The sequence below is a fragment of the Trypanosoma melophagium genome, assembly GCF_022059095.1.
Source record: "Trypanosoma melophagium isolate St. Kilda chromosome Unknown ctg19segment0, whole genome shotgun sequence".
Taxonomy (NCBI): domain Eukaryota; phylum Euglenozoa; class Kinetoplastea; order Trypanosomatida; family Trypanosomatidae; genus Trypanosoma; species Trypanosoma melophagium.
The window spans coordinates 420,272-446,717 of record NW_027125148.1 but is presented as its reverse complement, the minus strand read 5'-3'; the positions used below and the strand labels follow the sequence as shown (position 1 = coordinate 446,717).

General features: G+C 38.6%; 12 protein-coding genes across 12 annotated transcripts; all 12 read right to left on the bottom strand.

Moving 5' to 3' along the window:
* Positions 1–373: 373 nt before the first annotated feature.
* LSM04_002901 (IQ motif) lies at positions 374–2,689 on the bottom strand (the record flags this gene model as incomplete). Its single annotated transcript, XM_067337811.1, has 1 exon — positions 374–2,689. The coding sequence occupies one exon, from the start codon at positions 2,687–2,689 to the stop codon at positions 374–376; it is 2,316 nt and encodes a 771-aa protein (XP_067192847.1).
* A 362-nt stretch (positions 2,690–3,051) lies between these two features.
* On the bottom strand, positions 3,052–3,435 carry LSM04_002963 (uncharacterized protein; the record flags this gene model as incomplete). Its single annotated transcript, XM_067337810.1, has 1 exon — positions 3,052–3,435. One exon carries the CDS (start codon positions 3,433–3,435, stop codon positions 3,052–3,054), a length of 384 nt encoding a protein of 127 aa, XP_067192848.1.
* A 610-nt stretch (positions 3,436–4,045) lies between these two features.
* On the bottom strand, positions 4,046–6,637 carry LSM04_009011 (putative domain NUC130/133; the record flags this gene model as incomplete). Its single annotated transcript, XM_067337809.1, has 1 exon — positions 4,046–6,637. The coding sequence occupies one exon, from the start codon at positions 6,635–6,637 to the stop codon at positions 4,046–4,048; it is 2,592 nt and encodes an 863-aa protein (XP_067192974.1).
* Positions 6,638–7,329: 692 nt separating this feature from the next.
* On the bottom strand, positions 7,330–8,934 carry LSM04_006772 (D-arabinono-1; the record flags this gene model as incomplete). The annotated part of the gene is made up of 1 exon (XM_067337808.1): positions 7,330–8,934. The coding sequence occupies one exon, from the start codon at positions 8,932–8,934 to the stop codon at positions 7,330–7,332; it is 1,605 nt and encodes a 534-aa protein (XP_067192922.1).
* Positions 8,935–9,150: 216 nt separating this feature from the next.
* On the bottom strand, positions 9,151–9,606 carry LSM04_002048 (Cytochrome b5-like heme/steroid binding domain; the record flags this gene model as incomplete). The annotated part of the gene is made up of 1 exon (XM_067337807.1): positions 9,151–9,606. One exon carries the CDS (start codon positions 9,604–9,606, stop codon positions 9,151–9,153), a length of 456 nt encoding a protein of 151 aa, XP_067192830.1.
* A 383-nt stretch (positions 9,607–9,989) lies between these two features.
* Positions 9,990–10,910, bottom strand: LSM04_003187 (Cytidyltransferase-like domain; the record flags this gene model as incomplete). Its single annotated transcript, XM_067337806.1, has 1 exon — positions 9,990–10,910. One exon carries the CDS (start codon positions 10,908–10,910, stop codon positions 9,990–9,992), a length of 921 nt encoding a protein of 306 aa, XP_067192854.1.
* A 374-nt stretch (positions 10,911–11,284) lies between these two features.
* Positions 11,285–12,025, bottom strand: LSM04_006656 (uncharacterized protein; the record flags this gene model as incomplete). The annotated part of the gene is made up of 1 exon (XM_067337803.1): positions 11,285–12,025. One exon carries the CDS (start codon positions 12,023–12,025, stop codon positions 11,285–11,287), a length of 741 nt encoding a protein of 246 aa, XP_067192921.1.
* A 2,340-nt stretch (positions 12,026–14,365) lies between these two features.
* On the bottom strand, positions 14,366–15,904 carry LSM04_008359 (uncharacterized protein; the record flags this gene model as incomplete). The annotated part of the gene is made up of 1 exon (XM_067337802.1): positions 14,366–15,904. The coding sequence occupies one exon, from the start codon at positions 15,902–15,904 to the stop codon at positions 14,366–14,368; it is 1,539 nt and encodes a 512-aa protein (XP_067192961.1).
* A 558-nt stretch (positions 15,905–16,462) lies between these two features.
* On the bottom strand, positions 16,463–19,039 carry LSM04_009611 (uncharacterized protein; the record flags this gene model as incomplete). Its single annotated transcript, XM_067337801.1, has 1 exon — positions 16,463–19,039. The coding sequence occupies one exon, from the start codon at positions 19,037–19,039 to the stop codon at positions 16,463–16,465; it is 2,577 nt and encodes an 858-aa protein (XP_067192983.1).
* A 404-nt stretch (positions 19,040–19,443) lies between these two features.
* Positions 19,444–20,604, bottom strand: LSM04_005576 (uncharacterized protein; the record flags this gene model as incomplete). Its single annotated transcript, XM_067337800.1, has 1 exon — positions 19,444–20,604. The coding sequence occupies one exon, from the start codon at positions 20,602–20,604 to the stop codon at positions 19,444–19,446; it is 1,161 nt and encodes a 386-aa protein (XP_067192902.1).
* Positions 20,605–21,154: 550 nt separating this feature from the next.
* LSM04_004127 (Methyltransferase domain) lies at positions 21,155–23,650 on the bottom strand (the record flags this gene model as incomplete). The annotated part of the gene is made up of 1 exon (XM_067337799.1): positions 21,155–23,650. The coding sequence occupies one exon, from the start codon at positions 23,648–23,650 to the stop codon at positions 21,155–21,157; it is 2,496 nt and encodes an 831-aa protein (XP_067192878.1).
* A 649-nt stretch (positions 23,651–24,299) lies between these two features.
* On the bottom strand, positions 24,300–25,133 carry LSM04_003230 (Macro domain; the record flags this gene model as incomplete). The annotated part of the gene is made up of 1 exon (XM_067337798.1): positions 24,300–25,133. One exon carries the CDS (start codon positions 25,131–25,133, stop codon positions 24,300–24,302), a length of 834 nt encoding a protein of 277 aa, XP_067192856.1.
* Positions 25,134–26,446: the final 1,313 nt, after the last annotated feature.

Here is a 26,446-nt window from a genome sequence, read left to right as displayed (position 1 = left end):
ACAGAAAGAAACACACAGAGATAAAAAGCATGCATATATATATATATATAGAGAGAGAGAGAGAGTGATTGGGTGAAAAGAAAAATAAGTATACATGTTCATATATACGTGTGTAAGTGTGTGCTTGTGTGTGTGTGAAAGACAGCATCACATAACTGAACAATCATACCAGGGCACATACATGACGAAAGAAGGCCAAAACAAAAGGGAGAGAAAAAACCATATATATATATATATATATATATATATTATAGATGTACATATACTCACTTCTTCGTACTTCTCTTCTTGTTCTTTTTTTTTTGTATGTTCATGATTTTCATCATATGATATTAAAGAAACTCATTTTTTTCCAAAGAGATTCTTTCAACGTTCACATTGTTTTTAGTTCATTTACAGCAACTTCTGATTTTTGAAGAATTTCCAATGATCGTTCGCGTGATTTACAATCACGGTAGAAACGAAGAATTCGCTCTGCAGCTTCTTGTACTAGCAAAAGATTTCTCTCGGCGTTTCGTTTATTCATGGCCTTCTTTAGAATCTTTACACTTCTATACCAGCGCTGAATAGTGATACAAGCAGATTCAGCAACATCCTCTGCTACTGGTTCACTAGCATGGTTCAACGCATTTGATACGGGTGTTGTGTTTTTATTCTTGTTATTCATTCCTTTATCTGTACCTTTTAAAGCTGCACACCATGAACGTTGAATGACTATGGCTGCATCAATGCAACGTCGCTCATGAAGGAGTATATCTCTTTTTTCACGTTCCAATTCTGCTATAGCCCGACCACGTGCCCCACGAAAGTGTCGTTGTCCCCATAAAGCTATTTTTAGTGCCTTTGATAAAACAAAAAGTTGATGTTTTCGCTGCTGTAATGCTAATCGAGTAAGATAACCTCGAGCAACACGACGTAATGTCTGTACTTGTGACCAACGTTCCATCATATATTCATGTCTTCTTAAAACACATTTTCGTAAAACACGCATAATGGTTCTAGCCGCGAACTGTTTGGTAGAATATTCATCTTCTTCATATTTTGCTGCTCGAAGTTCACGTAATTTACATCGTGCAGATGCCGATCTTACAAGTCGTTGAATTACAAGAACGGCTTTGAGTTGTTTATGTAGTAATACACGATCTCTGTGTCCCCTCCATGCCGCCTGTAGAATAATTGCAGCAGCTTGTCTACGACGCTGACGACGTGATAGAAGTAAACCTGGATAACGTACTGCTTTAGCTTCCTGTCTACCACAATGACCACGGTAAACACGTTGAATTGTAAGGGCAGCATATTCTTGTACCGCATGCATTCTTTCTTCTTCTGCTTTTTTTTCTGCCCGTCGCCTTACTGCAGTGGCGTATAACTTTGAGAAGACAAAATTAACAGATCGCCAAGTACTGTCAAAATTGGAATTTACATTATGTAATTCATCAGTCACCACGCGTAGTGCTGTATTCCAGGAATTTTTCGATTTCTCTTCTTCACGAAGTGACTCCAAAAATTGAAGTTTTCGTTTGTAACGTTTCAATGCTGCTGCAACTTTAGCAAGATGACAACGGTACGCACACTGAATACGAAGAGCTGCAGTTTCATGTCGATCAGTATTATTTCTCCATTCATACTCAACCCATTCATGAAGTTCATCACCCCTAGAGTAATCATTAATAATTTTAGCTGCTACAGTTGATCTTCCTACGGTTGCAGCAACTGCTCTTACTGCTGCTGTATTTCGTTTTAGTGCTCGCTCACCAAAAAGAAAAACATCCCAGAGTGCCTGTTGTTTGAGTTGTTCTTCCGTTAATTGCACTGGTTTTCCTATGGGTTTTTGCTCACGAGATACCGGAGATTTTGAGGGATCTGGTGCACTTTCTGTGAAGTATTCAGTTAATTCATCAAGTTCAGACTCTTGTTGACGTCGCATTGCCTGACGTCCTAACCGTTCATGCTTTGCCCGTTCCATATCCCAAAACCTTAAACCCCTTCTAACTTCGTCTGCAGATGGTGCCGGGTGTTCGTGATGCCATAGATCAAAGGAAACAGAGTGTTTGTCATTAAATACTGGAGGAAAAAAATTTGCTGCTGAATCACTTTCATTAGTTTGTGATGTAACATTACCTAGTGAGAGTACAATATGCTCCTTTATAGAAGGTATACGCTCTAAAGAGGCCGAAAAATGTTCTTCAAAGTTGTGTCGAACACTGTAAGCGTTAGAAGCATCTAATGTTCTTCCCACTGTATCCCATGGAGCAGAAACAGTGAAACACCTTTCTGTCTGCTGTGTGCTGTAAACACCACCTCCTACAAAAGTTGGGTTATATGTACTGTATGTTTTAAGTTGAGTCACAAACTTCTGCATAATAGTACGTGTTTTGGCAGCAGCAGTTAAAATGTACTTCTCCGTGTCGCTGCTCGTTTGTCTGGGTGTTCCGGGTACCAAACCAGCAGAGGTAGTGCTTGAACAGAAGTGAGGTGTTGAACTTGTGGATTGGCGTGATAATTTACTCTTGCGAACACAGCTTGTGCGGGAGAATTCCACTCGATTTCCATTAATAGCTGGGAGAAAAAAATTGTTAGTTGAAGCACGAGAGTTACTGTATGCCCGTGATAACGTGACCGGTGTTGTGGAGGGCGACGTTGAAATCATAGTAGAAGCGATTGGTGGAAGTTTATCGTCAACGTTCATCTTGTTTAGATCTCTCGTTTCTGATACTCCAAGATACATATAACACTTGATAGGGTGTATATATATATATATATATATATATCATAGAAGAAGGAAAAAGAGAAAAAAAGTAATTTATATTTATCTATTCGACAGGAGATTTCACATTACAAGTAATTGCATATTAGTAGAGATAATCCAAATATATACAAATATATATATATATATATATATACAACCATAAATCTTTTATAGAAAGATATACAACTCGCATAATATCACCCTTGTCACTTTCTTCCCATCACTCCTTTCCTACTGAATGAAGAAATAAATGATCAACAAAGAAGCCTACAATAATATTTGCTTCTGCAGAAGGGTATTTCTCAGTCTTTCTGTAATCTTCCCTGTTCCTCCAACCACTTTTTATATCCAGCACGTGGCTCCCACGGCAGCGATTGCACATCAACAACACCGCGGCGCCGTCGCAACACTTCTGCAAGAGAATCCGCATCACTACCGCCCCACGAAGAGGCTTTTGTGTACAACACGAGATCATCCACGCACTGCTGTAGTGTTGGCTCACAGAATCCAATGATACGGGTGTTAATAGCCCGTTTTGTGCATAACATGTACTCCCACAATGCACTTCTCAGATGTGGCGGTTCAGTACTGATGCGCTCCTCTAGTGGAGAAATAAAAGGTGATACACCTACCGCCTTTGGGTTCAGCAAACTACTAGACAATTCCACAAACGACCAGACAGGCATGCGTGTGTATGTATATATTGAATGTCTACACGTATTTGTGCCTTTGATAATATCTAGCTGCACATATATGGATAAGAAGAAGGGATGAGAAAATAGGAATATATGTTTGAGCGAAGAAAACAGAGGGAAAATAATATTTGGATTTCATTCGCTTTTCTTCTTTGCAGTAAAAATGAAAAGGAAAAGCGAAAGGAAGAAAACGCAACAATAACAAAAAAAAGATATGAATGGAATTACGCGATTATAATTTCTTAACAATCACAGAGACACAGATAAACGCAGACATACAGTATTCAAATATTTCTATCGCTTACCAATAAAACGACTAGAAACATGATTTTTGAATGTCCCAAAGTCAGCTAACTACATGTTTTCTTTCTTTTTGCGTATTTTACCTTCGTTATTCTTCTTTTTCTTTCGCACTATTTAATTAAGGCATGTAAACATGAATGACTGGAAGTTTTAATGTTGTACGCCCTGTAACTGGATAATATATTATTTGTACCTATATATATTTACTTATTTATTTATTTATTTATTTATTTATTTATTTATTTATTTATTTATTTATTTATTTATTTATCATATAAATACAAAGAAAAAATCCTCATTAGGCCTTCCATCCTCGCCTAATACGGAACTTAATATCCTTCTTCTTGTTCTCCTTCTTACGACTCGAGCGATCACTGACAGACGACTTTAGTTTCGCACCCACACGGTGTGAGCGTTTAGCCATACTAAACAGTTTACCGCGCTTTGCATGCTCCAAGTGAGTGGAGTTGAGTTTGCTCTTCTTCTTCTTTCTAGCCTCAAACTTAGAACTTGCCTGTCGCAACTCCTGTGCTCGTGCAATCTTCTCCTCTTTATCCTCAGCACGCTTCTTTTCTGTGAAGTGTTCAATGTCGTGTGCGCTGAGGTCGGCGGAGATGCCGTGTATGAGTTGCTGCCGCCGCTTCTCCCGTGCCTCACGCGCTTTATGTTTCCCACGCAGTGATCGATGACTGCCGTTCTGCGCCTGCAGGCGGCGAATGCGCTGGAAGTCCTCGTCGGTGAGAATTCGCATGGCGGCCGCAGAGACTTTCGTGGAATTGCCGCCGTCACTCGCCGCGGCCACAGCAGTGGAGGAAGTGGAACGAATGGATGGACGTGTGGAGTTCGCATCGGCATCCTCAAACCAATCATCATTCTCCTCTTCTTCACCCTCTTCACTTTCTTCCTCTTCACTTTCTTCTTCCTCTTCTCCCTCTTCCTCCATCTCTTCTCCCTCTTCTTCCTTTTCCTCTGCCTCTTCATTGGTCGACTCATATGGCACGGAGGCATCCAAGACGACTATACTACCACGTGAGTGGCATACATTATCATTATCATCCTCATCATCTAGAACAGTACCAACACTTAAAACATCACTTTTTGTATCGTCTTCACCCCGTGTACGCTTTAATGGGGGTTCTTCTTCCATTCCTTCTGCAGCAGAAGCAGTATCAATAGAAGCAGTATTAGGAATAGCACCTTGAACTTGTACAAGTTGTGGGCAGGTATCACTTGCCGCATCGCTGTCACTGTCTGAAACATCAACGAAACTACCATCAACATCATCTGGGTCACATTCACTGCTATCTGTTATCCAAGTACCATCGCTGTCATCATCATTATCATCATCGTCATCGTCTGAACTACAAGAAGTGTTATCTTTACCCGAGTTCTTATTATCCATATCATCAGCGTAGAGGAGTTCTAGTCCTGGAACATCTGTGTAAACTTCCTGTTTGCCGTATACAGGACATTCCTTCTCTTCTGCAGGTCCAGCACGACCACCACGAAGTTTTGCAGGTAATAAATCGGGATAGACATCACGGAATAATTGAATGAGTGCTCGAGCCGCCATCATAACTCCCCTATCTCCACGTTGTGATTTGTATTCTATCAAATCCTTTAACAAATCTGCATTCATTGCGAGTGGTTGACGTTTGCAGATCTCACGTATTGTATTAAGTCCAACTGTTATAGCATCAGGTGATGCACGGTCTGATACAAAGTGATTTGCAATAGCTTTTACAATAGGTTCAAGTGTGTCCGGTGGGATCATACGGTGTACACACATAACAGAAAGCGCCAATAGCTGTGTAGCGTGTAGTTGTGAAGGTTCCATATAGCGTTCCAGAAAACCATAAAGTGGGAGATGCACCACCTCATGTTCAGATACCACACGTGCAATAACATTTAAGAACAAAATACGAACCTCAAATCGTTCAGTAGTTTTTTGTAGACGAGCGAGTAAACGTTCAACAAACTGCTGTGGGTCACGCAAAAGTCGTACTGGATCCACATGTTGTTTGGCAAATAATTCTTCTTCCTTTTCCTCCTTGTTATATTTTCTTTTAACAGCATTCATATCTCGTTTAAGAATACGCTGACGTTTGCTTGTTTTTTTCACAATCTTCAATTTCTGTTTCATACGAGAAATAGAACGACCGGGGTCAGTTTCTTCTTCATCACCATTGCCATCATCAAGGGATGCAATCTTTGGCATTTGCAGTAGAAAGAATCGCAGTGCTGTACGTAGAATGGGAGTATGACGTGAGAAACACGCTTGAGTGAGCACTTCTACTGTACGCTCATTAGCCCAAACACGGCGGCGGTATAAATCAATCATTACCATCTCTGCACAGCGGGCTTGAACGGGGTCGTCATCAGCCATAACCGAAAAGAGAAAGTTTTGTGCTTTTTTGTTAACTTGAGCCCCATTCTTTGCACCGGGCATATTTACTTTCCGTATATCACTTACAACATGAGACAAAATAAGACGACGTAGGTTTTTGTCGCGCTCTTGTAGAAGTTGAAAAAGAAGTGGAAAGGATCTTTCAGCAGAAACAATATTTTTAGATCGCATCAATGCTAGACACTTTACAAGTGCGAGACGTAACTCAGAGGACATAGCAGCACCTTTAAATTCTTGCAACAATTGCACCACAATATCCACCACCTCTGCACACTCCGCTGGAAAACAGTGTCCGACATGACAGACATAGTTTAACACCGCAATATACTGAGGATTACTCGTCTGTTGTTGTGTCATAATGGTTTTACTCAGGGCCTTGAAGTGGTCGAGCTGCGCGAGAAACTCGTCTCGGTATGCTTCAGGATCACGCCGGGTACGGTTCTGCAGCAGCAGCAGTGTGCCGCGGAATGCAGGCTCCGTCATTTTATCAGGGTGTCCCTACTATATAGAAATACTACGAGACTCATGATTAAAATGAGTGAAAAAAAAACAATGGAACAATGTTTTAAAAACAATAAAAAAAAGAGTTAGAGAGAAAGGTGTAACATGTTTCAAAGTATTTTATGAAATGTTCATATACAGTTAGTATATTGATTAATAATAAAAAGATCCACATATTTGCACCAAATAATTTGATTTCCTTTTTTTCTTCTCTTACTCCCACTTAATTCCTTATTTTCATCGTCTTGTCAAATAATTAAAAAGTAGTTGTAGCGGGTAAAGAATCTTATTTAATCACTCCTTTTCCTCTTCTTTCCTTTCTGTTATTGCACGTTCTTCTTAGAAATCCTTCTTCTCGTATCTTGCACAAATAAGGGGAAACCCCCTAACGAAAAAAAGAAAATCCGTATTCCAATCGAAATATTCCTCTTCCTTCATTCTTCTACACTCTGTGACTTGAAAACACATAAATCTATACAAATATAGGTGAAATTAACGAAACGAAGTGAGAATATAACATTTAGAGTTAAAAGGATACCAATAAGTAAAACGAAATGTATTTTCGCAGAAGAATATTTATGTTTATGGAGTTTCTCCACCACTTAAAAAACAGAAATATGTATATATCCCAAAATGATAATGAAAAAAATATCTCTTAGCTACTAATCTTGAAGCTACAAATGACTGGTGGTGCTATTGATCAGTGGACCTTGGCCACTTAGACTTTTCCACCAACCATTTACGAAAATATCATCTGGATCAAGTCTCTTGCGTAGCGCCAAAAAATCTTCCCAGTTCTTTCCATATGATCGTTTCAGTTGTTCTGGTCCCCAGGTATAATATTTTGCCCAATGTGGTCGCCCACCCATTGCTGTCATAGCATCACTAAAAGCTTGATAATACCGCATTGTATCAGGTGCAAGTAACAAATATGGACGGTACATGACTATACCAACCCAACATGTCTTTCTTCCGTGGGCAGGGGAAAGAGCTGTTCGATCAGCATCAGTAAATCTAAACTCAACAGGGAAATGTACACTTAATTTTTCTGTGGCGATAAGGTCTCGAACTACTTTAAACGCTTTGAGTGCATCACGTGCATCAATTGCCCATTCACAAGCCCATTGTTTAAAAAGACAATCAAAGGTGAAACATTCTATAGAATTACCATACTGAACAGTGGGTGTAGCATAATAAATTTTCTGGTAGGCTCGGTTAATGTATGGTTGCATACTTGGGTAATAAGTTGCAGCGGCTAGTGCCGCTTCCAAAACACCATGACGTAGCCAATTACCTTTTAGCATATCGGATATTTGTACACAAAGTCGCTTTTTCTGTTTCATTTCCCCCTGAATGTCTGTATCTTGTCTTTTTCCAACCACATGTTGACTTGTTGCCTGTACTCCTTCCAACGGTTTTTTTCTTAATAAATTTGATGCTTCTGTCGATTCTGTAACTTTCTCTGCATCATCGTTACTATCAATGCAATCTCCTATGGATTCATAGCACATCTCCGTGTTGGGCATCCAAAAAAATCGGTAAAAATCTGGACCAGAGACCCGTTTTTCAAGTGTATCACCTTGTATGAGATCTCGAACGTGCACCGGTGCGCTTCGCAGCCGCCATGTACGTCGCTGTTCCGCTTGCAGCGTTACACGCACAACGACACCCAACATGCCAAGATGGCATGCTACAAGAGGTAATTCACTTGCTGCTGCTGCTGTTGTTGTTTTTGTTGTTTTTGTGGTGTTGGTGTTGGTGTTAGTGTTGGTAGTGTCAGTTTCTTCAGGTATTTCATTCTCTGCTGCATCGAATGTGCGAAATGTACCTGTACCGTCTATGAGTGTGAGACTGACAACGTAGTCGGAGAGCGACCGTGTGTGGTTGCCGCTGCCATGTGTAGCTGTTGCGATAGCCCCTGCGATGGTGGTGTTGACAACCGACGGAACGCAGCGCAGCATGAGGCCGTGTGCGTCGAGTGCGTTAAACACATCCGCGAGAAGTGCACCGCCCTCGCAGACAATCTGCCGTCGCTGTGGGTCTACGCGTATAATGCGGTTGAGGCGGTCGGCGTGGAGGATGTGGCCGCTGGTGTAGACGCAGGCGTTGGGGCTCCGCCCGGCCCCCGCCACCCGCAGGCGACCGCCGGCTTCTCGAACGCCCCGCACGACGGCCGCGGCGGCCTCGGCGGTTGGCGGGTGGTGGTGGCGGGCGGGATAACAGCAGCCGATGCGGGCCGCATTCGCCCAGCCAGCGGCGGTGTTTGGCTCAGATCCCATCGCAGGAAACAAATAGACTACGAAAGAGAGAGAAGAAAGTGAGGAGAGAGAGATTGCAAATGAGAAGAGAAGGAAGAGGAAGCAAAGGAGGAAGAGGAAGAAGGTAATGCGAGAAAAGGCAATAAAAGGATAAAAGACACAGAAAGGAAGAAAACCAAAGAAGGAGAGGAAGAAAAAAAAAAAACGTACACTTCCAACCCCATAAACTGTCAACGTTTATTCCTTCAATCGTCCAATACAGAACTTTTCAAGCTGCTGTATAACAGATGGGTCGTGGTTCTGAGCAAAGAGGGTAGCAGCATCACTGAGACGAGCTCCTTCCATGATTAACAGACCACCCGGGTGCTTCTGCACAAACGAACTTACATCAAGAACATTCTTATTAATAAGTAACCAAAGATCAGTTTCATTAGCATGTCGTCCAACTTCTTCTTGGGTGTAATACACCGGTTGTGGGCATCTGAAGTTGCCTGCAGAAGCGAAGAATTCCCTAACGTACACCTCTTCTGCTTCTTCTTCCTTATTATAGCGTTCCTCCGTGTCAATGGGATGCCAGCGCAACACCAGCACTAGAGCTACCATGATGAAAAAAAGCAATACAAATATTACATATAGCAAGAAAGGTTTAGAACGACCACGTGGTGCTTTCCTCTGAGTATTTACCGCCCTCATATTGATAAATGATTCTGGATGACTATAGATATTCACATATATAAATAGTATATCTCTGTGCAAACCAAACAACAGAGAAAAAAAAATGTACTGGTCTTCAATTTTCAACCTCAACTTCTATCAGTCATAACTTAATATCCTCAAAATTTGAATGGAATACAATGGGTACTAGTAATGATTCCCTCAGAAAGAAAAGTTCAAAGAAATGGAGGAGAAAAAATAAAGGAAAGCAATAAATGAATATCAGGAAAAAGAGGAAAAAAAGGTAAAACAAGAAATACAGCAAGAAAAATAAAGAAACGACGAAAAAAAATGAAGTAGATTCTCCGCATACAATCATAAATGTCCAAGAAAAAAAATATAGATATATATATTAAACGAAACTATAGAGTGCCATCAGTGTAGTACGTACGCACAAGAGTCTCAGCTCCCTCAACAACAAGACCACGTAAATCGGCTTTAGGATCATCCATTAGAATCCTTCGAATCATAGATGAGGAGATGGTATTCGCAAAGATTTCAGCCTCTATAAAATGGTATGCTGCCACATCAAGTGTAAGCAGCATCTTCTTCTTCTCATTCTTGTTAATGGTGGTATTAGTAGAGTCTTCTTCTTCAACAAATTCGTACGACACAGGTCCATTCTTCTGCTGTTGCAGCATCTCTGCACAACCCGCTGAACCAGCACGTCTTACAACGAGAACTTCAAATGTCTCAAGCAGTTTCCGTAGAAGTTTCAACGGCCAGCATCCGGGGCGCAGAAAAGAAGCAAAGAGATCACTTCCGCAGACAAAAACAACACGCACGGGATGTTGGCGCACCCACGCCAATTGTGCCTCACTTGGACCGGCATCCATCTCATACCAACTCTGTACAGACTTTTGCAGATGCTCCAGTACGTGGAATGTTCGAACATAATTAGGTTGAAGCCCTTCCCATTCATCAACTGCGAGAGATGGATGTTCTCGGAGTGAGGCCGTACATATAGCTGAGCGCTGACTAAAAGGACGAAGTTCTTCCTTCTTGTAGTGATCATTCACAGGAGAAACAAATCCACCCACTACTACTGTCATTAAATCTTTTTTTACTGGTAATGATGCTGTTCCCTCAACACTATCACTATGTTTCTTATTCTGAATAGCATCACACGCTGCCTCGTACATTGCAATATGTGCAACGTGCATTGGATTGAAGGAGCCACACATCACTACGACTACGAGACGAACTACAGCTGTCAGATCAATTGCATGCCATGGTATTAGCTTCACTCCAGAGAACTGATAAGAAGAAGAAGAACTATTCATCCTGGTTTCACGCCACTAAAACAAAAAAAGAGAAACAAAAAAAGCATAGTACAAAGAACAATATGTATATGTAAACATATATATATATATATAAGGAACAACAGAATAAAAAGTGTGGGTAAATTCTTTACAAGGGGAAAGAACACAGAAATCGACAGACAAATACACCTCATAAAAAAAATAAGGCATCAATCATAACAACTACAATACGATACAACACACACACATACAAACAAGCAAAGAAAGAAATATATATATAACCACTAACAACATCACAATGAACTTCTTTCCTTTTTTCAATTTCATTTCTCATATTGTATTCCATTCTTTTTTATTCTTTGATATTCACCCTTCCTTTTCAGTTGCCTCTTACCTCAGTGTAGAGCATCCAACAATTCATCTGGCAGCTGCTGGTCTGTTGAGACGGAGCCATCCAAGTAAGCATGGTACTCCGCTTCACGACCCCTCGGGATACGTGGGATCCCTAACTGATACGTCTCAACGTTTTTGATATACCAAATCTCCTTAGCGAGGATGAAGTCATCCAAATCCTGCCGTTCAGGTGCGGCGGCCATATACGCCCGTGTGATTTCCGCTGCAACACCTGTGGCGCCAGCGGCAACGAGTAACGGCATGCGATACACGGTGTGTAGTGGGAGAACAATACATCCTGTAACGCACAGCACTGCTAGTGGTGTGGCGCTGTTAAACTCAAACACCTTTGCCATCCAGCGGGCGGTGAGGGCCTTCTCCTCTGGCGATACTTCATCATAGTCGTAGAGGCCAAAGTCCGTGATGGGATGATAATACGGCCGCGGCCGCACACGTGCGGGATGCACCGGCACAATTCCAACACGTTCGGCGAATGTGTACGGCACAGTCGCCGGCCCCGCCACTTCAGCCGCCAACGCGGCGGATCGCAATAGCGGCGCGGGGGCCGTTGACATGCGAACATTGCGGAGGCCGCCGTGCCACGCCGCCGCTGGCGTTATTTGTAGAGATTCGCCCGCCCGTGTACTTTCACGTTGGCCCACCCGCATCTCCTCGCTGTAGACCACGCCGGGGAGGCACACCCGGCCGCGGAAGTGCTCCCGCAGGTCTGCCCAGAGCGGCATTACAAGTGAGATTCAGAGGGTGGGATTTAATGTGAAGATGCCGCCCGGCGAGTAGAGCGAGCGGTGCTGGTCTCACCCCTGAAATGACATAAAGAGAGGCAGGAGGGAGGCGCGAAAAGAGGGAAAACAAGGAAAAGAGGATAAAATGAAATAAAGTAAAAAAAAGACGCAGATTTAGAGACAGAAGATTCAAAGAAAAAAGAGAAATAACAATAGAGATACAGAGTGTGTATGTGTGAAAAAAACATATATATATATATATATATATATATATATATATATATATATATATCAGATATGAAGAAAAACTCAAGCAATTCAACTACAGGGAAAAAAAACCGAGTAGACGAAAAAAAAAATTAATGATGGAAATTATTATTAATAATAATAATAATAATAATAAGAATAATAAAAGATAACACGAAAAAGGGAAAGAAAAGGGAAGAAACAGGAGGAGATATAGTAAACCAAAGTAAATCATCTGCACTGAAGGCAATCAAGGGGGAAGAGAAAAAAGAGGAAAGTAATAAACAAAAAAAAACGCCATAGAGCTATAATTTTATCGAAAAAAAAATCTTGAAATATCAAACAAAAATAAACCAAAACAATAGAAAAAAAAATTTATAATAATAAATTAGGTACATAGGTACAGGAAAAAAAAGAATGTCCGAAACCAAAGACAGTCAATATTCACTCAGAGGCACAGTCATCAATGCTATCTTCTGTTCTTTTTGCGGACAATGTTAAAGCTTTATTTCCTTTTTTTCTTTTTGCATTAACATAGCATGAACACATAGACACGCCCACTAATGCATACACTTCATGTCTTATTCAAATCTCTTACTGTCTTTATATGTACAATGCACTTAAAGGGGCCCAAGTAAAGAAAAAAAAAAACCAAAACCTCATATCTCATTCATAGACATTTCGTCAGGATGTAATGTTTTTAATAATTTCTCTACTTTTAAGCGGAAAAAAACAAACCAACCCGTGTCGTGTATTGGTTTCAATCCCCTTAAATACTACTATTTATCTTCTGCTGTCTTTCTTCTTTTTTTCTTTGGTATTTCAGAAGAGAAAGTCCAGATCGCCTAAAAAGGATATAATGGATACCGGAAGCAAGGAAGGAATAAAAACCAATGCCTCATGATCGTACCAAAAATAAAAACACATAACCATAATTAAGCAAATGATACGCACATAAAGAAATATTATATATATATATATATATATATATATATATAATCAATACTTCTCCGTTGAACACGTATATCTCTCTTTTAGAATAGGAGCACCCCCCAAAAAAACACATCTCTCTTATATTCTTTTTTTTTCCCCTTCAGGCGAACGATTTAAGCATTTACTTCGCACCCCTTTTCCCTCTATTTCCCACTTGTGTGTATGCATGCAAAAGTACTTTCATCTTTTACTCATATTTCACACATTTGGTCTCCACTGCATTTTTTTTTTTCTTTTGCTTTCGCTTTTTTTTTATACGAGTAAGTGTTGAATCAACAAATATTTGGCACTTCCTCTTTCAGTTAGTTTTAGAAGGTTTTCTTTTGTTTTTGCTTTGTGTATGTATGTATATGTGCATATGTTTCAGTGCTTCCCATTTTTCTGTTTTTTTTTCTCCATTTCTGACCGTTATCATGTACTTTTTTCTACTAACACGTCAAACGTAGCTACAACCACTCTCCCTGTTGTCGTGTGTTTCACAGTTGTCAATAAGTAAGCTTCTTATGATCATTCCTACTTTCCCTCGTACATAGTGACGACGTTTCGTTACTGATGATAGCACCTCTGTTGGTTTCATTAATTTTCGACTGACTTCTGCAACTATCTTTTCTTGATGTTTCAGTAAGCAAAGAAACATATATAGACATACATATATACTTGCAGAGATTCCCATTCGTTTTGTTTTTCTCTCTTTCGTTTCATTTAATACACGTAACTTTACCATTCTATTTCTTTTCTCTTTATTGCCTCCAACAATATATATTCTCTTATATCGTATTCTTTATAGATTTTTTCGTTTTTTTTTTTTGCTCTCTTTTTTTAGTTCTTCTTTTATTATTGATGTCTTATTCTCCATTTCTTTCCCTCGTTTCATATATACATATATATATATCTTCAGACTTCTTGATACACACAAAGAAACACACTCCAAACTCATATTACACATTCCTTATTCCTCCTATTCTTTTTTCCTTTGACTTGCTCATTAGTACTCACAAACACAAGAACAAGAGCAATAGCAATAATAACCACTTTCTTTATACCTCTTCTCTCTTTTTTTTCCTTTTTTCACCATTTTCCATTATCACCTAGTTGCACTTATTACAAGTCCTCAATCGGTACACGCGGTGGTTCATCATCGTCCTCCTTTCGCCTCAGTGCAATAACAGTGTCAGGACGCACATCGTAGTGACTCACACACTGCAATTCATTATCCAACCGCACGGCGCCTTCCACCCGCACGAGTACCTGCGATGTTGGCGGTATTTTAAATACTTGATGCAAATAACGCTTGAATGTGTGCACGCGTACACTCTGCCAGTCGCCAAATATCTCGTAGCTCTGATCACCATGGCTTACAATCACACGGTAGGCATTAGACGCCTCAGGGCTGATGGAACTGAAGTTAACACTTGCGAGGGCCTCTGCTGGGAGTTTCTTGCGTTTTCCCGTATCGTTGGAGAATCCTTCCGCCTGTGCAATTTGACCAGGTGCGTGGCGAAAGAGTTTTCCATGTCGTACAACGTGACCATGATAGCATGGAAATAGACGGCATGTATGTGCATATTTCCTCTGATGTTTTCTGTCATTGATTAATGTACAAAGACCATCATTTGAGCATAGGGCCAAATCATCACGTATGGAACTTGTACTGCTTCCAGAAACTGTGGAACTTTCCTCTGCTAGAGTTCCTGCAATATTATACTTTGACGGTCGAGCGTGTGATCTGTCATGGGCAGAAGCTGTAAGCGTAGCCAGACTCCCTTTGCCACTACCACGTATTTGTGTACTATCATTAGGACTTCGTAATCCAGTGAGATCGCCACTGTATGGTGATGTATTTGAAAGTAGCATTGGTGAGGTGTAGCTATTATTCCCTGGAGACATTCCATTCGCTGGGGGAGGTGAGCCTATGCGTTGATATTGCTTCTGATGTTTTTGGGGATTTTCAAAGAACTTCTCCTTCAGTGGAGAACGTGAAGTGTTCTCTATGCGTGAGGGCGGCATACTACCGGTGAGAACAGGCGGCATGGCGAAGTTTGCCGGTGCGTAACTACCCGGATACGGCATAACTGGCCTGTTACTTAAACTATTCTCGAGAGAAACACCCGTTGGTGCGCTAGAGGCGACGGCTGTCCCAAAGCGATTCTGCGTAAAGTCTCCGTGGTACGAACTGCCAGCACTCCACACAGGCGGGGGCGATCGCAGGGCATTATCGCACGGCGACGTCGAGTGAAATCCCTCGCCGGTGCGGCAACTCAGCGTTGGACTGTGAAGACGATAACGCGCCTGCACATTCAACGGAGATGTTACAAATCCATCATCATCGCCATTTTGGAGTCGTCGTGGTGCCACCTGCACTGGACTAGACGCAAAACGTTCATTACCATTATTATTATTATTATTATTATTATTATTATTATTATTATTATTATTATTATTATTATTATTATTATTATTATTATTATTATTATTTATATTGTGGTTGCTATTCATGTTATTATCATCCTCGTTGCTGCTGCTTCTACTACCTTTATTATAACACCGTGGATATGGGCAGTGCGTGCGTCCATTGTGTCCACTGAAATGCTCTTGGCTTGTGGCTGTAGTATTGCCTATCGCCGCTGCCTGCTGTTCCATCTCACTGGTATCTACTTGATCCTACACAAGCCAAACAGAAAAAAAAAGGATAGATAAATGCTTGTTTCCTACCTTTCTTCTAACTATATTTATTTTCTTTCGTATTAAAAAAAAATAAGTGGCCAAATAATAATGGTGGGAATAATAAAGAAAAAAAACTCAAACCCTACTGTAGTAAGTGTTTCTTAGATGTAGGCTCTCAAAGTGATGACGCACGGTCAAGAGAATTGGCCGCAAAGATAATTAGAGAAATAAGATAAGGTAAAAGAAAAGAAGGGAGAAGGAAAGCAAAAAAAAAAAATGTACGAAAGAAAAAATAATAATAAAACAATAATTAATAATATCCAAGAAAATCACAAAAAGAGCGATGAGAAAAAAAAATTAAGTTTTGAATCACCCTCCCCCCTTAATACAAAACAAAATAAGCAAAGAAGAAATAATAATAACAATACACGATAATATATACAACTTACACTCCTCTCTCTCTCTCTCTCTCTCTCTCTATATATATATATATATATATATATATATATATCACTTTGTATGTCACTGTATATATCATGACACAATAAGAACTCGAAAGAGTTCATTCAGCTTACATACAAAGGCACTATCATCGTACGAGAGCTTCACACACACAGCAAGCAGCAATATCCATGAAACAGGTGTGGAATGAGAGATACCGCACCCACCATCCGGTAATAAATTATTATTATTATTATTATTATTATTATTATTATTATTATTATTATTATTATTATTATTATTATTATTATTATTATTATTATTATAGAAGACTCCTTCAAAGTTAAAATTGAGAATATCTGTAATTGCAGCTGAAACACGCTGCCTAAGTTCTTCTCTGTTGATACTGGTAATACCAACACTCAACCATCCCGTTACACCATCCAAACTACCATCGACACTAACTAATTTACCCGCCTCTAAAAATACATCACCACATGAACCCCGTAATGCCTCTAATCGAGATATATCACAGTTTATCTGAAAACCATCTATTTCCTTCTTTGTTTCTTCGGTTACACCTAATAGTGATAATAAAGGTGATGATGATGATGATGATGGAAACAATACTGACAAAAGTACTGCTGTTGTTGTATAATTAAATCGACACAAGTCTGTTTTCGTAGCGTACTTGTACTCAAGAACATGCTTACGGTACGCTAATGCAAAATCCTTCACAGTACATGTATTAATTTGCAACCATGATACTGCGGTATCAAGGAGTATGCCCAAGTCATTACTACATTGTGGCTTCATGGATGTATAATTTAATGAATTTATTCCTATTAAATCATTTCCGTCATCACTACTGTTATGGGCATCTCTTACAGTCTGGGCTTTAACTTCTTTCAGCCATTTAGGCATAACAATATTCACGACAATACGTTTCAGTAGTGCATTGGGTGTAAAGAGAAACGCATCCCGCACATACTCAAGAGATGCTTGATCGATAAGAAAAGCACAAAAGTCATTATAACTCATTGCCTGATCTGCAATCGATTCAGCTCCCTGATATTGATATTGAAACTTAACCTTTTCAGCAAAACTGGGATCTATACGTTGACTAGAGTGCCTTGCAAAGGCAAGGGCGGGAGATCCAATTACGTGTAATTCACAGCAGGTAATAAAGATAAGAAAAGAGGGAAATAAGACAACATCATTGGGAATTGAAACCTTTACATAACGAGAGGAATCCACTTGTTCTTGTTCTTCTTGTTTAGAAATATTCTCGAGTAGATTCGCTAACTCCATGTAGTTAAGACGTAGTAAAGAATCAAATGTTCGATTTAATGCCTTCTCCACTGTACGATCCCCCGTCTCCGCCTCCTCAAACGTTATAGGAGCAGCAGAAACATCACTCAGATTGTGTGTGGAAACATCAATTCTATCTAACGCCTTATAACAAGATGGATCCACCACACATTGTTGTTGCAATAGTGAAAACTGTCGCGATGCTGTAATGGAAGGAGATGCACAATAACTACTATTATCGTCTATATTACATTTTACAAGCCACATGAAATCATCACTTCTCAAATTACTTTCATTATTAACGTTAGTCGTATGCATATCCATGTTTGTTATTGATATCCCTCTCGTTGTATTATCCCGCATCTGTTGAAGAATATCATCATGTTCCTTTCTACCTAATCTTGATACTGAAAGACCAATTGCAAATCGTCCAATGATACCAAGTTGCTGCTCCATACGAGACACCTGCACTTCACGCTGAATTGTATTTGATTCATCCTCACATAATTGCATGAAATGTCCAATCTCTTCACGGCGTAATTGCTCTAGCGCTAGTGTTTCATACGCCTGCGCCAGACGTAGTTCTTCATGCAGTATATCTAATTGTTCAAACAAATGAAATACACGTTGTATGTGTGATGTCTGTTGTGTTAACTGCTGTTGTACTTCTCCATCTGGGCTTAATGCTTTTCGTATTCGTAATATTTTTCGGCGATCCATCGCAATAGCATCATCTATACTTCTCATTTTTCCTGTTGTTTCTATGGTGTGTAATGTTGCTAAATGTACACGTTGATGTAATTGCTCTTGTAGGTTTTGTGCGTGTCTCCATTGACATAGACATGATAAGAGTTTTTCTCGCATTTTTTCTTCCTCTAATTCCACAGCAGTACGAGTCCTATTTGCATTTATAATGCATTGAAGAAGAAGTTCATCCATTTGCAGTATTTTTTCCCATAATGTGTTAAGTACATTTACTGCATTCGTTACAAGTTTAATTGAGTCCAAGAGGGATAAAAATATATGCATTAAAATACGATCATCGCTAATAACAATAAAAAGGTTCTTCTTTTCTCTCTTAAAGTCTTGTAGTAATTTATTAATATTGCCTTCACTAGCCCCGATATAATCCAATGCAATATGACGCAGCGCAATAATACATGTTTTATCCTCAATTGAAAGTAGCGTATCTCCTCCAATCCAGTCCAGTTCAAATATATCACTATTCTTTAGTTGACTCCATACTTCAGCACGGGCCAATTCATAATGCAAACATGCGTCCCAACACTGCAGCGAGAGAGAACTTTGCCATTCTTCTTTTTGTTCTTGTTGTTTCTGTTCGTCTCTTTGCGGCAACATCACTTCAAATGGAGTAGAGAGAGAGAGAGAAAGGGAGACTTACAAAAGAGGAAGCGAGAAACAAAAAGAAAAGGAGATATATTTACATTTTTATCTTTATATGCATATGTGTGTAAATGTATATAACCAATTTATTTATGTTTTTTGGAATTGAATCACAACTACAGGAAACACTGCCAATGTATAATGTACTGAATGTGTTTTTTTCTTTTTTTTTTTTTTGAGGGGTATCTACCCGTCTCATTCATCATGACTGGTTTGAATGATAGTCAATAACTATTCTCTTTCTATCTCTCCCAATATATATATATATATATATATATATATATATATATATTTCTTCAATATTATAAATACTCCCTTAACCAATCCAATCTTTCGTCTACACAGTTCTTTTTCCTCCTTCATTGTGAGATTGGTAGAACCCGTTTGCGGTATGCAAATTCAGGCAATTCTTCTGTATTCGACGGAGTTGCACCTACAAGATGTGTATAATGCCATGGTTGTTGGTGTTTCTGTTCTTTCTGCTGTTGTAATGGCATTATTCGCATTCCACCCTCTGTATTACGGGAGATAACGGCACGCTCTGTTTTCCAGTACGCCAGCTCTGTGTGCAGTGCATCTCTCTCACGTGTTAACTGTTCAATCAATGTTCGCATATTGCGATAGAGTTCATTCATTTCCTGTCGATCTGCGGTTTCAATGGATTTATACCGCTCCAGTTCCTCTCTTAGTGCGGCGTTTTCTTCTAAGAGATCTTCGTAATTCGCAGTTGTTGTTGTTGTTGTTTGTATATTATTTGTATCATCCACATCTTGGGGCGGAGGCAATAAGTGTTGTGGTCGTCGTTGGGGAGAAACACGCATGTCAACAGCATTAGATTCTCTAACAGTACTGTATGTACTATTATTATTATTATTATTATTATTATTATTATTATTATTATTATTATTATTATTATTATTATTATTATTATTATTACTATTATTATTACTAATATTATTATTACTAATAGTGGTATTATTAGTTTTATTGTTTGAGAGTGATTCGATGGCTTCTAGGAATATGGAGTGCAATAGACGTGCACCGTAGTTTGCTTCAATGATAATAGCGGCCCGTGTGCCTTTTTCACTTTCTTCAATCATTCGCCGCTCTGATGTGAGTCGCATATATCGCTCTAAACGCAGCAGCCGCTGTAGTTCATTCATACGTGCTATTTCAATCTCACTATTATTATTATTATTATTATTATTATTATTATTATTATTACTATTTCTTTGCTTTCCGTTAACGGATGTGGACTGCGGAAGTGTGCGTTGCTGAACGGCTGCAGAGGAAAACAATAACGATGGCGCAGTTGCACGTGAGAAGTTCTGCACGTATGGATTGTCTGTCGGTGCAAGACTAGAGAGGGTTGTATTTCTCGATGATGTTAATGGTGTTCTTTCACTGTACTGTTGTTGTTTATATTGTTGTTTGGATTGTTGTTTGGATTGCTGTTTAGATTGCTGTTGTGGTTGTTGTAATGCATTTTGATGTGTGTGGGAGTTGTTTCCCTGCCACATGGCCTCCCACCTCAGAAGACTACAAATAAAAAGAGAAAAAGAGAGAAAAAGAAACTGTTTAAAAGAGATAATAATAATAATAATAATAATAATAATAAGAATAATAATAATAATAATAATAATAATAAGAATAAGAATAAGAATAATAATAAGAATAATAATAAGAATAAGAATAATAAGAATAATAATAAGAATAAGAATAAGAATAGTATGAATGGTGAAAAGAGTGAGATCCCACACTTCTAGTTTTCTTTCTTTTCTTTCAAGTAGATATTTCCCATAAATAAATATATATTTGTATATGGTAGCAATACGACGAAAAAGGATTCCTTTAAAAGCACCAAAGAAAAGAAAAAGAAAAAGAAACAACTGTACGAATATATAACAATAATAACATCTGTTAACAAAGGGGAAACAAAAAAGACAAGAATGAAAACATGCAATTCCTCATGCCAACCACAAGAAAGAAATAAAGAAAACAAAAAAAAAAGAAAAATATACGGAAAAACAAATAAGCAAACCCTAAAAATATAAAAAAAAGATTCAATTACTATTCAATGGGAATACGACGAGCTAGTATACCATACATACGTGGAGAAATAGTTCCATCAAAGAGTGGAACGAGGGAAACAACAGAGCCGCCGCAGTGTACATCCCGCTGTAATGACTCCGTGAGATACAGTGCACGATCCAGCAAGAGAAGCGTCTCAACAAGATGACACATCCACATTCGTAATAGCGTTAAACCGAGAAAAGATGTGAAGTGTGCAGAAATGTACATTTCATCCACTTCCGCCGCTAACGCTCTATTAGAGGCACGCCGTAGAAATTCCAATTGTGCTGAACGACAGAATGTACACACTTCTCTCTTTTCTTTTATTTCTTCTTCGTTTTGTTGTATTGTTGTACGACTCTTCTCCTTCACTGTAGGAGCTGAAACATACTCCTCACATACTTCCATGTACAACTTCTGCAGTGTCATCGTATCTTTTATCTTTGCAATACGCCGCAGAAACGCCGGTTCCAAGTGCGGTACTTCCAGAAACGAACAACAATAATTTTCCTCAACGCGTTCATTCAGCCATTTATCACGAATACGACACCAAAGAAGTTTTAAAAGACTGCGGTAGAAAAGTACACGAGCCGAACTTCGGTGTCCACTAGCGGAGATTGTCGCCCACATATCAAGTGGTTGTGTGGCGAGTAATAAAGAGATTTGCTCCGTACACCAATGAGACTTTCGAAGTTGATAACTTAACGGGAATCCACTATTGGTGAGTGCATGCCAACAACAACTCACTAGCAGTAATCCACGAGATGCACTCGATGTGAATAACTGACATACATTAGAGCCAAGATCTCCGCATGTGTGTAATCCCATCATGATGGTATTTCGGAGATCTGGTACATGTACAATAGGCATTTTAACCGCTACGGGAGGAATAACACGTATAAGTATAGCCAATTTCAACATCCATGCAATCTGCGCAGGTGGAATGTTAAGTTTATCTATACTTTGTTCTTTTTCTTTTTCTTCTTCTTTTCCCAGTGATATACAATCCTCTCGGTGTTGGAGCAGCGTAAAGGCCTCCTTATGCCTTCCCTCATCTAGTATAACAAAATGACGATTAGGTGCGCAATTGTATCCAGTAACGGTAAGACATGTTTTAACGTATTCGTAATTTATATCCGATATATTCTCTTTTATGTTTTCAGTTGTATTCTCTGTGTTTTTATCTTGTTTTTCTGTTTCTTGTCGAACTGGAATAAGCACCTCTGCACGTATTCCACGAGGTAGTCTAGTACTAGTGATGAGTTTATATTTTGTCAGTAATTCACCCATTTTACCACCTACAATATTATTATTATTTTTATTATTATTATTATTATTATTATTATTATTATTATTATTATTATTATTATTATTATTATTATTATTATTGTTATTATTATCTATGGCGGATGTTGCATCACAAATACGTACATGACCGCGGAGTATATCGGCCCAGTTCATATCCCCACAACGCACACGACAGGCAATACTTGCCATATGTCCACGTGGTTGATACATCAAGTTAATCATATCACGTCCTCTCTCCTCACCCTGTGTAGTGTTTACAGCAAGTCGGCCGTGTAAGAGAATCTCCACTCGCTCCGCCGCCCGTTCCTTGTGTGATGGATTACAGTCCAGTCCAATCACCTGCAATCCATCACAGAGCGCTAACGCACGTGAGACGTATCCTTTTCCTTCGCCAATATTAATAACCGTATCCACCGGCGCCAACGCGGAATCACCGGTATTACAACAATTCACAAGATCGAGAATTGTCTCACGCATCACTGTTACTTCGTGCTGTTTCTTTGGTCCCATTCCGTGATCACGCACCACCTCCATTACACGTTGTCGACGTTGTTGCTCCATTACATTCATCTGCGGTTGTGGTGATTCATCATTTGGTACACGTAGTGTTTCACTGGCACTATCATTATTTGGTCGACGTTGGCGGTGTAACTGCAGTGCCTTTGTTTCTTCAAAGAATGCCTGCAAACATTCGGCCGCTCCCGCCGGTGGACCATCGCGAATGAGAAGATGTAATTGATCCATAAGTGCATCTTCACTCGGTATCACCGCCGCGAGGGCATTGCAGAGATCCCGCATGTATTTAACTTCCGCTTCTTGTACCATAGTGCCATCAAGGTGGAGAAGCGGAGTGGGATTGCCATTGGCGTCTGTATCAGTGTTGAGAAGAAAGTTAAAAAAGTTATCGGGATGATATTGAATTAATCGTGTTTTGCGGAGAAAACTGCCCAGTCGCTGGAGATACGCCTGCAGTTGTGGATGTAATCCATCAAGACGAGAATCACAATGTGTAAATGTGGTGTATTCTCCTATTAAAGTACTGCCGTCATCGTTATTATCGTTATTGCTATTGTTGTGACCAGTACTCCTGTTATTATTATTATTCTTATTAGTAGTAGTAGTAGTAGTAGTAGTAGTGGGAGAAGAAAAGGCAGGAGGAAGTGGGAGAATGAGACGATGTGACATTCTCTCACTATAGCTAAAAAGAAAGAAAAAAAGAAACGAAGAAAAAGACGTTATCAATTATTGATATATTACATCATCAAATCAAAAAAGAAATGTTTCGGATCATTCATATACATGTATGACACTATAATATTTGTTAACAAGAAAGATAAGAGACAGACACCGTTACACACATACACCAAAATCACCTGCAAAGATTGCAATATGAGTTTTATTTATACTTCAAACACAAAAAAAACTGTTGTAAAGGAAGAAAACATTTTGAATGTGAAACAACACTACTATAGAATGTAGTCCAATCCTGTAAATGTAACACATTGTACAGCAATAAGAGGAGAATAAGAAATAAAATAAAAATACAAATAAATAAATAAATAAATAAATAATAATAATAATAATAATAATAACTCCTACAAATTAGCGCTGATAAAGTTGTCTTTAGAGAGTATAAAACCTTAACTATATCTCGTGTTTCCGTCGTTTTTTTTCTTCTTCTTTTGTACGTAATAAAAAGCAAAAAAGAAACACTGTATTTCTTCCTTTGAATACCTAAATATAAATGGAAAAGACGTATTTGTTCAAAAACCCTTTATACACCTTTACTCCTTCTTTTTTTTTCTTTTTTAATTTTATTTCTTTCAACGGTTTACTATGTATTTGAAGTTTTAGACAATACATTCTTTAAAACATCTCGTATATTAGAAACATAGGCGTTATACTCCTCATCGCGGAAACACGCAAAACAACATAGATCCATCGCATCCGTATTCTCAGAGAGAAACCGCATCGTCTCTGCTAATGCTATACGCGTTGCCGGCAGTAATGGATATCCATACACACCCGTACCCACACAACAGAAACCCACACTTCGCAATCCATTACAACGTGCTAAAGATAACACGGTGCGATAACAACTACGCAGTTGCTCTGGTTTTTCCCCAATTGGCCCAACCGTATGTAATACATATTTAGCGGGTAATTGATATCCCTTTGTTAGTCGACATTGCCCTGTGGCACATCCATGAAATGTCGCACATTCCCGTAGTAGTAAAGGCCCTGCGGCTGTGTGAATTGCCCCATCGACACCACCGCCGCCCAAACAACGATTATTCGCGGCATTCACAATTGCATCCAACTGCAGGTTAATAACAGGGCCTTTATATAACGCAATTCGTTGGAGAATGGGATCACTTTTATCCACCGGAGTGAGATTGTTTAATGTGATGGGGTGCGGAACGGCACAGTGATAGCCTTTAAGTGTATGGCGGTCTAATTGCCCCCAACGTTCGATGGGAATATTAAATAACGCCTGTTCAATTGGGGAGAGTTTTGAGGCGAGAATACGGGCACGAGATGATAATTTCGCATTGGCTTCGTTTAATTTCTTTTCCTTATTTTCTTGTAGAGAGTACGTGACAAATTTCCGTGGTGCGTCTTCTGTTTCTATTCCACGCTTGTTGGATAATGGGGGCGTATCCTTCATTGTGTGTTATTTGTCTTTTGTTTCGTCCTCAGAGAGAGAGTGAGTAATAATAATAATAATAATAATAATAATAATAATAATAGTCTATGGCTTACTTTTCACTAATGGAAAATAAGAAAGGTGAAAAAAATAATAATAAATCAAAACAAACAGAAAGAAATAAAGGAAAAAGTAAAGGGGGGACCCACACAAATACAGAAAGACTTGTTGATACAACAAACAAAAAAGGAAAAGAAACAAGAAAAGTACAAAAACAGTAAAGACTGAATAATAATATTAATACAATCAATACTGATTGTCATTATTATTATTATTAGTATTATTATTATTACTATTATTATTATTATTAATATTAATATTATTATTATTATTATTATTATTATTATTATTATTATTATTATTATTATTATTATTATTATTATTATTATTATTATTATTATTATTATTATTATTATTATTATTATTATTATTATTATTATTATTATTATTATTATTATTATTATTATTATTATTATTATTATTATTATTATTATTATTATTATATATATATATATATATATAATCATCAATATATTGTTTCAAATAATAATACCTTTGAGAGCTCATGAAAACAATCAACAGTAGAAACCATAAAAAAAACAAGAGTAATATCCAAACGTAATTGCAACGATATAAAATGGCAATTACTTAGGGGGTTTTACAGCTCTCACATCACTCAGCGTGGGGATTGAGTGAAGATGCAACAAAAAAAGAAAGAAAAAAGCGAAAACGCTCGCAAAAAATTTAACCTCAGTGGGTGATAGATTCTTTTTAAAATCCTCTTCGTATCTTTTTCTCACATCGTTAGTCCGGTACTTGGTTCTACCTACATTATTCTCTCATTCTTTTTTCTGTCTTTTTCTTACTGAATTTCGAGAAAACAAAAAAAAACAAGAAATAAAGAACCCCATCAAGTTCTCTTTCTTTCTTAAATAAGACAAACGACGGAGTGAAAAAAAAACAGACAAAGGAATAAATAAGGATGATAAAGGAAAATGATAAACGCTCGTAAGGGAAAGAAAATTCACTTATGGCAACCACACAATCACAAAGGTAGGAAAAAAAAAGAGAAAGTACAGAAAAAGAATATCTGTCTGTTATACTAAAAAAGAAAAGGAAAATGCCATTTGTGTGTGTGTTTGCGTGGATGAACGTTAGCAATGGGGAGTAAAACCCCAAAAAAAAGGAAATAGATGGGTAAATGAGAAACAAATAATAAAAAGCAAAAAGACAACGCTGAAGAGATTCCCCACCCCCTAAAAAAAAAAAAAAAA